At 42.4% G+C, this 14,275-nt stretch overlaps 1 protein-coding gene across 4 annotated transcripts in view; it reads right to left on the bottom strand.

Annotated features, from left to right (window-relative positions):
- MIPOL1 (mirror-image polydactyly 1) overlaps positions 1-14,275 on the bottom strand; it is a 495,484-nt gene that overhangs the window by 336,410 nt on the left and 144,799 nt on the right. For all 4 annotated transcript variants that reach the window (XM_040333088.1, XM_040333091.1, XM_040333090.1 and 1 more), the window contains 2 exons: positions 10,440-10,584; positions 6,351-6,453 (listed from right to left, as the gene is read on the bottom strand). In XM_040333088.1, the coding sequence (XP_040189022.1) occupies positions 6,351-6,453; positions 10,440-10,573 (237 nt within the window). In that variant the 5' untranslated portion in view covers positions 10,574-10,584. The remainder of the gene's footprint in view (positions 1-6,350; positions 6,454-10,439; positions 10,585-14,275) is intronic.

Raw genomic sequence — 14,275 nt, 5'->3', positions numbered from 1 at the left:
CCCGTGTGAAAAAACCCTATGGGTTAAATATATACAGAGATGGCACACTTGGCAACAAATAAGAAATACAATTGCACACCTCGGCATCCATAGAGAGAGCAAGGGTACTTTCTGGTGGTAAAGATACAACATTTTATACTCGGGTTTCACGTTCTTTCTAAAGAATATGAATACACAGCCATTTTGTTTAGATCTGCTTGTCAGTTTTTAAGGCACATCTGAACAAAAAGCTCAATGTTAGTCTTTGGACAGGTGGATGTAAACAGATTTGCATCTGTTGCTCCTAAACTTCTTGCGGATAGAGACATTCAGCTTTATTTAACCACTTGCCGACCAGCCGCCGTCGTTTTACGGCAGGAGGTTGTCTCCCCTGCACGAGAGCACGTAATATAACGTCGGCTCTCGCGCAGGCCACACCCCCCTGACCCCCGTGCACGTGCCCCGCGGGCGCGATCACCGCCGGGCACCCGCGATTGCTCGTTACAGAGCGGGGACCGGGAGCTGTGTGTGTAAATGCTGATCCCCTGTTCATACAATGTATGAGCAAAAGATCTGTCATTTCCCCTAGTGAGTCCACCCCCCCACAGTTAGAACACACCCAGGGAACATACTTAACCCCTTCCCCGCCCCCTAGTGTTATCACCTTCACTGCCAGTGGCATTTTTATAGTAATCCAATGCATTTTTATAGCACTGATCGCTATAAAAGTGCCAATGGTCCCAAAAATGTGTCGAAAGTGTCCGAAGTGTCCGCCAATAATGTCGCAGTACCGGAAAAAAAAAATCGCTGATCGCCGCCATTACTAGTAAATAAAAAATATTAATAAAAATGCCATAAAAATACCCCCTATTTTGTAAACGCTATAACTTTTGCGCAAACCAATCAATAAACGATTATTGCGATTTTTTTTTACGAAAAATATCTATTTTTGTTTATAGCGCAAAAACTAAAAACCGCAGAGGTGATCAAATACCACCAAAAGAAAGCTCTATTTGTGGGGAAAAAAAGGACGCCAATTTTGTTTGGGAGCCACGTCGCACGACCGCACAATTGTCAGTTAAAGCGACGCAGTGCCGAATCGCAAAAAGTGCTCTGGTCTTTGACCAGCAATATGGTCCGGGGGTTAAGTGGTTAAAAACTCTGTGTGTATGTCTAACACTGGATTAAAGGGTTAGTAAAGAACCTTAAAAATAACAAACATGTTATACTTACCTCCACTGTGCAGGTCGTTTTGCACAGAGTGGCCCCGATCCATGTCTTCTGGGGTCCCTCGGCGGTTGTCTCTGTCCTCCCCGCAAGTACTGACCACAGTCATGCGAGAGAGCTTGCATGGAGGTGAGTAACTGCGGGCACGCTTCCGTGATACAGCGAGTGGCCATAGCCGCTCACTGTATCACTCGGCCCCGCAGCTCGGCGTGCCGCGTCACTGGATGTGATTGACAGCAGCGCCAGCCAATGGCTGCGCTGCTCTTAATCCATCCGCTCTAGCCAATCAGCGGCCAGGCTGAGCGGCGAAGAGGATCTCGGGACCGAGTGCGGGACTTTCGAGGGGTTAGGTAAGTATAACGGGGGCTCAGGGGGAGGGGGGGGGGGGGGGGGTTGGCAGCATCAGATGTTTTTTCACCTTAATGCATAAATTGCATTAAGGTGAAAACATGTTTTACTTTACAACTCCTTTAAGCTATATTGATGTTCAATCATGTATTCTTTTTATATATGACACTATGTAAATGTCTTTTTATTCATCAGTGCATTATGAAACATATTGATGCATGTATTTTTTGCAGACAACCATTTTTGAGATGTAAGCCCCTGAGGAAGACTTACAAGTTGAAACACATTGGGGTTTCTCAAGGCATAGGATGCATTAAGGTGAAAAAACATGAAGGTTTACAACCCATCAGAGAGAAGAAAACTACTTGGGCTCAGCTCTCACATTAATGACTCCTTTAGATCAGTGTTTCTCAACTCCAGTCCTCGGGGCGCACCAACAGGTCTTGTTTTCAGGCTTTCCATTATTTTGCACAGGTGATTTTATCAGTTTCACTGCCTTAGTAATTACCACAGCAGTTTCATCTGAGGGAAATCCTGAAAACATGACCTGTTGGTGCGCCCTGAGGACTGGAGTTGAGAAACACTGCTTTAGATCATTACAGTCAGTCTGATAAATTTAGCTATAGGTTTATCAGAGTCACTCCATCGTTTGGTTAAACTGATACATTATCTGCTGGCAAAACTAAACTGTAATAAAGGTGTTTATGACACAGCCAATAATGTGAAGCCTTTGACAGATCTAGGAAAAGCATTAGATGTTTGCTTTTACCACGGTCAAGTAAGCAAGACAACCTGTTATGACATCAGTGGATTCTGGAAGTATTGTTTCCAGACCTTTGAAAGAGTCTATATTTCCACGGATGTATTGCTCAGCTGAACTTAACAGTTGATATATTTTATCTCTAAATTGAAAGCTCTCACGAGCATAGCCCTCAGTGTTATTTGTGTCCATTCGTACATGTAGGCCAGTCTGTTTACAGTGCTCAGCTGTATAAAGCAGCAAGTTATCTGCAGAAATATATAGATTACATTCTTCAATAAGTTTCCACTGCAAAACATACTATATTTAAATTCCAAACACATCCAATTGTGACACCCCGGAGCAAAAAAGGTAAACCTAGGTATAATATCAGTGGTTCTTTATGCACAAATGTATGAACCAGAACCTTTATAACATGATCCCCCCACAACAAAGGCAGAGCAAAGATTAAAGACAGTTTGTCAAGATTTGGAAAAGGTTTAATCTAACCCTACTGCCTAAATGAACGTGCAAGTAAATTTGTTATAGTACAAATCTATATAACATGTCTGAGAAGCCACCCTATCATGGATGTACACTGAATTAGGGCCTGGTCTTCTCCAGCTTGGACCGCTCTTAGGCTGCATTCACACCTGAGCGTAGGGCGTTCGGTCGTTTTTTCGGGCGTTTTTTTTTGCGCGTATTCATGCTTATTTGCGCGTTTGCATACAGCGTCGTGCGACGTTTTTGTACTTCGGCGTTTCTTATTTTAGCCAATAGGAAAAATTATCATCTTTTCATCACTTGTTGCTATGTTGGTAGATTTTTTTTAATCTTCTGCATGGGAGACAAGTTCTATTGATTAAAGCGACAAAAGGCCCATAGCAAACGCCTAAGGCCCCATTCACACCTAGGCGTTTTTACGCCTGAAGCGCACTGCTCACAAACGCCAGAGGGGAGAATTAACATTATTCCCTATGGTGACTGTTCACACCTGAACGCCCAAACGCCTGTCGCGCGAAGCTCAAACAAGTCCCGGACCTTTTTTTGTCGCGCGAATCGCGCGACAGCGGCGTTTGAGCGTTTTTTTTTCCCCATAGAAAGTAATGGGAAACGCGCGTATTGAGCGTATCGCGCGACAACGGGCGTTTGCTATGGGCGTTTCGTCGCTTTAATCAATAGAACTTGTCTCCCATGCAGAAGATTAAAAAAAATCTACCAACATAGCAACAAGTGATGAAAAGATGATAATTTTTCCTATTGGCTAAAATAAGAAACGCCGAAGTACAAAAACGTCGCACGACGCTGTATGCAAACGCGCAAATAAGCATGAATACGCGCAAAAAAAAACGCCCGAAAAAACGACCGAACGCCCTACGCTCAGGTGTGAAAGCAGCCTTAGAGTACCATTCACACCAGCAGCTGTATTAGAAAGCAGTGGCTGGCGTGTGATGGGATAACAGCAGCGCTGGTCGCAGTGCAGCACACTGTTGACCTTGTTTTTAAAACAAACTTTATTGAAATGGCAAACAGTGACACTTCACTACGTTCTACTGGCCGCAGTACATGCCATACTTCTTTTCAGTGTACATCCCCACAATGCAGTGGTGTGAACTGGCCAGGTAGCAAACAGGGTATTTTGCCTTGTCTTGCAGTGAGACTGTGCTGGTCCACATCCGTAATAAGAATATCTTCGGGGCCAATAAGAGCACTGTCATTGTTTACGGGCACCTGGCAAAAAGCACCAAGTTGGGGAAGCTGTGGTCTATTTTGAGAATTGGGGCTCTGCATGTGCCAACCCTATAGTGCTGCTTTTAAAGTGGAAACTAAACCCTCTTATTGTTTCCAGCCAAGGAAGCTGCCATCTTGACCTCCTCTTGACTGAGCTCATCCTTACTGGAGAGTGCAACATTTGGTGCAGCACTGCATGGTAGCCAATCAGCTTCCAACTTCAGCTTGTTCAATTAGGCTTTGCCCAAAAAATCTGGACCTGTTTGGTTTCTATGCACAGCTGTACCAGATTTTTTATAAATCAGCCCCTTTTTGTTTACAAGTAAAAATCTGTATTTTTTTGCAAGAAAATTACTTAGAACCTCCAAACATTTTTTATTTTTTTAGCAGAGGCCCTAAAGAACAAAATAGTGGGTTTTGCTATTTTTTATGCCACATGGTATTTGTGAGAGAGAGAGAGAGAGAGAGAGAGAGAGAGAGAGAGACTTGTAAAGCGCAACACATGCGAACTGAATCGCCTCTGGGCGCTGTATCCATTTCATGGGTAAGGAACCCCTTGACCTCAGAAGAGATGGGTTTTAATCTTTCTCCTGAAGGCCAAGTGGTCCGACTCCAGTCGGATGGTGGTTGGTAGTGCATTCCACAGGCGAGGTCCCTGGATTGTGCAGCAGTTTTTCAAACGCATTATCTTTTTAAAACCCAATTCAATCAATTCTAATGCACAAAAACACAATTTAATAACCACTTTTTGCTAAAAAAAAATAGAAGATGATGTTATGCCAAGTAAATATATACATAAGATGTCATGCTTAAAAATTATGCATGCTCGTGGAATGGCGACAATCTACTTTGCCATAAGCAATGCTTTAAAAGCCTTTACAAGTAACCAGTTTAGAGTTACAGAGGAGGTCTAGTGCTAGAATTTTTGCTCTTGCTCTGACGTTCACAGCAAAAGCCCATATGTGTGGTGCGGTTGCCGATTATGTGTGCTTGTGAGACCAACTTGTGCGTTCTTTGCACGCAAACATGGGGGACGAGGGCATTTACATTTTTTTATTTTTTACACTGTTTCTTTGTTTTTTGTTTTATCACTTTTATTGCTGTCACAAGGAATGTAAACATCCCTTGAGACAGCAATAGTGGTAACAAGTACTCTTTATGAAGAGAGGTCTGGGTTCTATAAGACCCGAGATGTTTTCTCTGCTCTTAAAAGCATCAGATAACACCAAGATCAGTATGATCAGACAATTTTCAAATGTAAAAATGGTGCCGTTTATATACGGGAAGCCGGAAGTGACAAAAAAGCTTGACGCTTCTGGTTTCCTATACCATAGAGCTCATTGAAGACCTTCCAGTCCTCAACAAGCTCTGTGGTAAGCCGGTGGAAGCGCCAGATTTCACTCTAGGTTTACCGATGGGATGGTAGAACCCAGAGAGGCAATGGCAGGCGGAAGGAGGGGACATCCCCCTCCCGCTGTCTGCTGGTGCTTCTCCAGGCTCTATGTAGCCATTAGGATTTACATAAAAGCTGGCCACCAGCTGTAAAAAAAAAAAAAAAACAATGCAGCTGTACGCATCATCCCGGTATAACCACTCAGGTTTCATTTCCATGGACGTTTTTACAGCCACTTTTTTTAGCCTTTTTTACAGCTTAAAAACGCCTGTCCATGTATTTTTTTGAGCTGGAGCTCAAAAACGCAGCGGTAGCGATTCTGCGCGTTTTTGAGCGTTTAACGTCTGGCGTTTTTACAGCTCTAACGCTGGAGCTTCAGAACGCACTGGTCCTGTTTTTGTTTTTTTTTGCAGCTTAAAAATGTCTCAGCCATCTACAGCTCAAAAACGTCATGGTGGGCATGAGGCCATAGACTAACATGGAGAGCTGTTTTTAAGCTCAGAAAAGTGGCTGTAAAAACGTCCATGGAAATTAAGCCTCAAAGTCAAATGACGTACAGCTATGTTATTTGGCGTTAAGTGGTTATAGTGTAATTCATTAAATAATGGTGCATGCCGATTTCTTGAGTAATTATTTTGCAATGTTTTTCTATTCTAAACATCCGTCTGTTTTTTGTGTAGCTTTAGAGTATTGAGTATTGTAAAGTGCTTCCGACTCAATGCAGTAAAATGATTAAAGTTCACTCTTCTACGGGACAAGTTCCCTTCTCCTAACCGGACTCCTGTACTGGCAGCACCAGCATTCTATGTAGGTGAACTACAAAAAAAGGATGACCAAGCAACCACAGTTCTTTTATTTTAAACACAGAAAATAAACAAAGGCAGAAAGTGGTCTCACTGTGTAAGTAAAATACGGAAACAGTGTGAAGTGTACCTTCTTATTGGTATGTCTCAGATAATCCAGCTCCTGTAACAATGGCATGTCTTGCTTCCCCCATTCCTGGGTACTGGAGGCTGGCTGCAAATCTGGCCTGTCACTGTGTGAGGAGCAGAGAAATATTTATTCAGCAAGAGCCAATCACATGACAGCTGTCTCCCGCTTATCCCAACTAGCCATGTGCTGTCATGTTCTGTACACCTTCTTTACATATTAAACAGGCAACTTGGGGCTAAGCCAATTGTTCCATTAGCAATGCATGGCATTACGGATAAAGTTAAAAAGGAAAGTTCTCTTGCTATTCAAGCCTTACTGACACAAATGTTAGAAAACAGTTAATGTTTATTGAGTAGAAGTTTATTCTTAGGTATCTGGTTTTCAGTTGTTAAGTACTTTGATCGTATATGACTTTATTAACTATCTGCAAAGCACATAAGAAACCATGTTCTTCCAGAAAATAATAGGACTGTAACATAATGCTACGATTTATATATACTTTAAAGTATTGCAGGACTTAAACTTGGTTCACACTGCTGGGACCCGAAAGTCGCGCGACTTACAGTGCAACTTTGCCAGGCAACTACGTGATGCAAATTTAAAGACACTTTCCTCTGTTCCCATATATGCAAATTGTATGTGTTTTGAACCACATCTGATTCACATGACATGTGAACTAGACCAACATTCTATGGAGCCGGTTCACATAAGCGGTGCAGTGGCAGTGCGAATTCGCTGCAAATTTGAAAAGAGTCCTGCGTATTTTCTGAGCACTGCAGTGCGGTTCAGATGCGAATTCCAGGCTCATTGCCTTCAATGGGAACGCATCTAAATTGTGTATTTCATCAGTTTTGAACATACATTTTATGAGAACTATACCAGGCCACATGCCTTCAAGATGGTAGGGGTGGTTTGGAGCGGGGCTCTTCTTACCCCACCCCAAAGCACCATGTCCCAGTGTTGATGGGTACAAGGGCCTCTTCCCCACACGCATGGTGAAGGGGGTGCCGCCTTGCTCCAAACCTCCCTACCATGTTGAAGGCATATGGCCTGAAATGGTTCAGGAGGGGGGCATTCACTCGCACCCCCCCTTTCCTGGCCCGCCAGGTTGCATGCTCGGATAAAGGTCTGGTATGGATTTTGGGAGGGCCCCACATTTTTTTTATTGGTGTGGGGCCCACACCAGCTAAGAGTCTGGTATGAATTGGGGGGGGGGGGGGGGGCACTGCACATTTGTTTTTTTAATTTTGGAGTAGGATTCCATTAAAATCTATACCAGACCCAAAAGAGCCTGGTATGGGTTGGGGGGGCACACCATTTTTATTTTTTACTTCCGGCAATGTTTTTTTTTTTACATTCAGCTGTCAGCGAGGAATCCCGCTGACAGTTGATGAGTCATCTGTTGTTAAGAATGCTGCGGTTGGCCCCCGGCCCGCTCCTTAACAACCATCTATTCTGCTCCAAAAAAAATCATCTGAACCGTATATCAAAATTGCAGCTGAACCGCTGAACAGCTGCTTTGGAAATTTTCTATTAAAACAGAAGGGGAAATTTGCACCGGACATGTGTAAACCTAGCAGGAATTCCTGGGTAACCTTCCTGTAATGTCGAAAACAAATCACATCAATAGAGGAGGATCTGACATGGAGGCGACTTCCATTAAAGTCTATTGGCACAAGTCGGATAGAAGTCACCTTGCAGTAGTACAGGAACCTTTTCTAAAGTCGAAGCGACTCTAGTAGTGCTAATTAAGACAGCTCTCATTGACCAACATGGGATTTCACATGTCACACGACATGGGGGTCCTAAAAGTCAGATCCGAGCCTTAAAGTGGAAGTTAACTTCCATGCATGATTTTTACCTATAGGTAATGTAAATATCTTCTAAACTTGCTCCTGGGCATAGCATTAGATCGAGATCGAACTTCGTTATTTGGGGGGCTGTGGGGAACCTGTGCACAGAAGTTTTTTTTACCTTAATGCAGTGAATGCATTAACCTTTACAACTACTTTATGTTATGGTAAGGTGGGTCAAAAAGACATGAGGTACATTCATTCTTCATTAACCAGTAGGTATTGCTATGTTATCAAAATACACTGTGTGTTTTCATGAAAGCGCATAAAAATCCTGCATGCTGCACCTTTGATGCACTTTCAGAAAGTGCACAGTTTAGTGTACAGTCAAGTGTAAAACGCAGATAGAATTGAGATTCACCCAAACTGCAGAGTACTGGTGTGAACAGTAAACAATCCTCTTCTAATAGGCCTGTAAATGCCTATGTATGTTTATTGGGATTTTATGTGACGGACCAACACAAAGTGGCCCATAATTGTGAAGTGGAAGAAAAATGATAAATGGTTTTCAACATTTTTTACAAAAAAATGTGTGTGTCATGCATTTGTATTCAGCCCCCTTGAGTCAATACTTTGTAGAACCCCCTTTCGCTGCAATAACAGCTGCAAGTCTTTTTGGGGATGTCTCTACCAGCTTTGCACATCTAGAGAGTCACATTTTTGCCCATTCTTCTTTGTAAAATAGTTCAAACTCTGTCAGATTGGATTGAGCAATTTTCAGATCTTGCAAAAGATTCTCAATTGGATTTAGGTCTGGACTTTGACTAGGCCATTCTTGCACAAAAATATGCTTTGGTCTAAACCATTACATTGTAGCTCTGGCTGTATGTTTAGGATCGTTGTCCTGCTGGAAGGTGAACCTCCGCCCCAGTCTCAAGTCTTTTGCAGACTCCAACAGGTTTTCTTCTAAGATTGCCCTGTATTTGGCTCCATCCATCTTCTCACCAACTCTGACCAGCTTCCCTGTCCCTGCTGAAGAAAAGCATCCCCACAACATGATGCCGCCACCACATTTCACAGTGGGGATGGTGTGTTCAGGGTGATGTGCAGTGTTAGTTTTCCATGACAGATGGCATTTTGCTTTGAGGCCAAAAAGTTCAATTTTGATCGTATCAGACCAGAGCACCATCCTCCACATGTTTGCTGCGTCCTCCACATGGCTTCTTGCAAACTGAAAACGGGACTTCTTATGGCTTTCTTTCAACAATGACTTTCTTCTTGCCACTCTTCCATAAAGGCCAGATTTGTGGAGTGCACGACTAATGGTTGTCCTATAAACAGATTCTCAAACCTGAGCTGTGGATCTCTGCAGCTCCTCCAGAGTTACCATAGACCTCTTGGCTGCTTCTCTGATAAATGATCTGTTTGCCCGGCCTGTCATTTTAGATGGTTGGCCACGTCTTGGTAGGTTTTCAGTTGTGCCATACTCTTTCTATTTTCGAATGATGGATTGAACATTGCTCCGTGAGATGATCAGAGCTTGGGATATTCTTTTATAACCTAACCCTGCTTTAAAACGTCTACACAACTTTATCCCTGACCTGCCTGGTGTGTTCCTTGGCCTTCACTAAGGTTCTCTAATAAACCTCTGAGGGCTTCAAAGGACAGCTGTATTTATACTGAGATTTAATTACACACAGGTGGACTCTATTTACTAATTAGGTGACTTCTGAAAGCAATTGGTTCCACTAGATTTTAGTTAGGGGTATCAGAGTAAAGAGGGCTGAATATAAATGCATGTCACACTTTTCACATATTTATTTGTAAAAAAAAAAAAAAAATGAAAACTATTTTTCATTTTCATTCCATTTCACAAATATTGGCCAATTTGTGTTGGTCTATCATATAAATTCCCAATATAATACATTTACATTTTGGTTGTAACATGACAAAATGTGGAAAATGTAATGGGGTATGAATACTTTTTCAAGGCACTGTAGGCTAACATAGAGGTCCTTTTTAAAAAAAGGAGAAGCCAAATGCCTGTAACAGTGTTAATAGGCGAGAAGTGGGAGTAGATACCTTTCAAAACTAGGTTCCCACTCCCCAAATTTTTTTTTTTTAAACAAGTTTCTTTCTTTTAGAAATTGCATACAGTCATATGAACATTTACATAAAGCTGAACTCTTTTACATGTATATCTAAAGAAAACATTTTAAATGGTTTCTCTTAAGATAAATACCCGTATGTTGCTTTATACACACAATACATACAGCTCTCCTGCATATAAACTTGCCTTGACTGCTGAACATCACTCTTTTCTACACTTAAAAGTCTATTTGCGGACAGGTTTCTTGGACTGGGTACCGGGACATTCTCACCATCAACTCCTTTGGATCTCCTTAGTTCCTGAGATGAACTGGAAGCCATCACCAATCTATCTGTAAACAAACAAGACATCCTTTATTACAGTACATTAATCCATGTTTAGAGTGATTCTAATGGCTTAAGGTTTTATACCATAAAGCATTTTCTGCATTAACCACTTCAGCCCCGGAAGATTTTACCCCCTTCTTGACCAGAGCATTTTTTTTGCAATTCGGCACTGCATCGATTTAGCTGACAATTGCGCTGTCGTGCGACGTTGTACCCAAACAGAATTGACGTAATTTTTCCCCCACAAATAGAGCTTTCTTTTGGTGGTATTTGATCACCTCTGCGGTTTTTATTTTTTGCGCTATAAACAAAAAAAAAAGAGTGTACATTTTGAAAAAAAGCTATATTTTTTTACTTTTTGCGATAATAAATATCCCCAAAAATACATAAAATAAAAAATTGTTTCCTCAGTTTAGGCCGATAAGTATTCTTCTACAAATTTTTGTAAAAACAAAAAATCGCAATAAGTGTATATTGATTGGTTTGCGCAAAAGTCATAGGGTCTACAAAATAGGGGATAGATTTATGGCATTTTTATTACTAGTAATGGCGGCAATCTGCGATTTTTATCAGGACTGCGACATTATGGCGGATACATTTGACACTATTTTGGGACCATTGTCATTTATACAGTGATCAGACCTACAAATAGCCACTGATTACTGTGTAAATGACACTGGCAGGGAAGGGGATAACACTAGGGGGCGATCAAGGGGTTAAGTTTGTCCTAGGGAGTGATTCCAAAATTTGTAAAAAAAAAGAATGGTACATTGTCATGATATGAAAACATACAACCATGTATCTCTTTACAAGTAGTATAGGCAGCACAACATAAACACTTTTTGCTTTGTTATAACCGGTACACACGATCGAAATTTCCGATGGAAAAAGTCAGACTGACTTTTTCCATTGGAAATTCTGACCATGTATATGCCCATTGATAACGTCCAATAGGACGAAACGCGTCTGGTGGCAGCGTCAGTGACGTCACCACGCTTAGGAGGAGAGCTCCTCAAGCCGGCCGGCTTTTTACCTGTTACATGCTGTTTTTAAACTTCTTAAGTGTAAGTACACTACTGTTTTAAATAAATTTGTTATACCTACGGTATCACGCTATTGCGTCCCTCTCTGTTTTCCCGCTACATGCGAATCGGACCGGTTTATCACTGCTGTTTTGCTGACGGGTTGTGTTTGCGTCCTAAACCGCAAACACTCATCATTTTCCATACTAAGGCTGCTATTTGGCTGGTAATCTCGGAGTATCCTAGTCCAGGGGATTAAAAGGCCGTGGCTGGGCTATAGCCAACTGCACCAAAGGCTTGCCATCTGGCAAGGTGATATATGTTTCTGGTGGTGGGATAACACAGATTGTATGCATGTCACCAGGTGCATTGAAAATCTGACAAGCTAATGTTCCTACATGCAAATCAGCCTCTGATCATTTTACTGATACTATTTGCTGGATGATTGGTTGAAATCCATTACCACTCTCATTATCTATGGACTGTCCAACGTTACATAGTTATTTGTTTTGATATTGGGCGCAGCTTTTTTATATTGTTATATTTCATGTATATGCCCCATCGGAGTAATTCCATTGGAAATTCCGATTAATTTAATCGGAGTTAACATAGAGAACATGTTATTCTTTCCTCCGATGAAATTCCGTCAGAGTTCCGATGTGAATTTGTTCGGACAAAGGCCTGATTGTGTGTACGGGGCATTACTGCCCCAAATCGAAGCAACTATGTCGAAAATCAGTAATTAAATAAAAAAAATATTTAGGATTTTTTTTTTTGTTAATGTCATATTTAATGGGTGATCATCAGGCATGGGCCACATTTGAAGGAAAGGTATGGCCAAAGTATTTTCTGCCCTACTTCTCATATGGATCATTTTTACCGGTTCGTTCTGCACTCCTGTGACTGATGGTCCAGGCTTTGGATAGATCCCAGGGGTGCACTGAAAGGGTGCCTTTCAGTGCACCCCTGGGAGACTGAGCCAGCCTCTCCGACCCTCTCCACAGCCCAGAGCTCCAGTAAGCACTGGAGGAGCAAAGCAAAGACTGTTAGTCACGACTCTCTGTCCACTGAAAACAATGGTCAATGGTCTTTGATCGCTCAGTTCTCAGTCTTAGAAAGAGTGGGGAAGAGATGATGCATCAGCCCGATGCTGCATCCACCTAGGTGAGTGTGATTTATTTTTTATTTTTAAAGAACCCCATACATCTGTTTTAAAGTAGATGTTTGACGGCACAGTAAGCGTCAGGATAAAGAATGGTCAGGATAGGAAAGGGCAGAAAAGGATTAGATGCAAGACTGGGAAATATTGTAGGATAATCAGAGTAGGGGTGGGGAGGGTGCCAGGGAGTGAATCATTGTCAGCATGTAGTATGTCCGGGACGCGTGTCCACCTTGGCTCCGCCTGCCTTTTTCTGATTTGATGGCGTAGCTGGCTGCTGGGACGTGGCCCACGCCTGCTCCGCCCATTGTTGTGCTATTTAAGCAGTGACGCAAGACGCCTCCTCACACCCCGTGATCAAGTCCTATTGGATGAAACGTTGGGAGGAGGCGTGTTTGACGTCACCGCTTGTGAGGAACAGTTCCGTACCGGTCGGAACTTTGTTTGTCTGCTGATATTTATCTACTAACCTGTAAGTGAGATATTTTATTTATTAAATTTACCATACGATATCACACTATTGTGGCCTTTTTTCTCTGATGGTTGGACCATTGCCCTGAGTGCTTGTCTGAGGATTGCTGGACGTGAGGTTTCCCTACAACAGCTGCATAGTCATCTTCCACGATTTCTTTGCCCTTCATTCACATGAATCTGGTAAGGACCAGTGTGTTCTGAGGTAGAGGTTTATGTCACACTGTCCGTTTGCCAGTCACTTGGGGTATTTACCTATTTACCATACAATATCACACTATTGGAGCTTTTTCTTTTTTTGGTTGCTCACCATTGCTGGATCATCGGGTGTCTGTGTCTGGCTGTGGATCCGTTCCCCTGTCTAGCCCAGGTGTATGGCTATCCGCTCGTTTTGATCCTGTGGATCATTAACTCTGGTAATTGGTCTGCAACACCAGGCATCCTGGACTAATTTTGGTTTTTCTACATCCCTTGCTGGAACACGTTTTCACAAGCTGTTTTTACACTGAACTGTTTACCACATCACCTTCTTTATATATCTTTATGCACATCTGAAGAAATCCTCTAGATTGTTCATTGGACTTCCTTTTTTGTTTTTTCACTGGCGATCTGCATATGACACAGTTCTTTCAGCGCAACTCCATCTTTTACCTATGTCATAAAGATAGTCCAATTTATAAAGTCAGCAGGGACCTATCAAAATCATTGGAAGCCTCTTTATCTTGGAGCATTCCCACTATATATGTAAGAGGGTGACTGGCATCCCGAAAACTTTTGGCAGAACTTGTGTGTATACATTTTTCTAGATAAATTAAATTTACTGTATTTATCGGGGTATACCACGCACCGGCGTATAACGCGCACCCCAAGCTGAGAAGGGAAGTTTTGGAAAAAAATTACTTTTTGGATGCTTAGCCTCGTCGGTGTCCGTCTGCTGTCGGCGTCCATCGGCGGCCTTGTCTGGCGTCCGTCTGCGGCCTTGCGCGAGGTCCGTCCAGCCTTGTCGGTGTCCGTCTGCTGTCTTGCCCGGCGTCGATCGCCGGC

This window comes from Rana temporaria, chromosome 13, assembly GCF_905171775.1.
Source record: "Rana temporaria chromosome 13, aRanTem1.1, whole genome shotgun sequence".
NCBI classification, from domain to species: Eukaryota; Metazoa; Chordata; class Amphibia; order Anura; family Ranidae; genus Rana; species Rana temporaria.
This window is presented reverse-complemented; position numbering and strand designations above follow the sequence as displayed.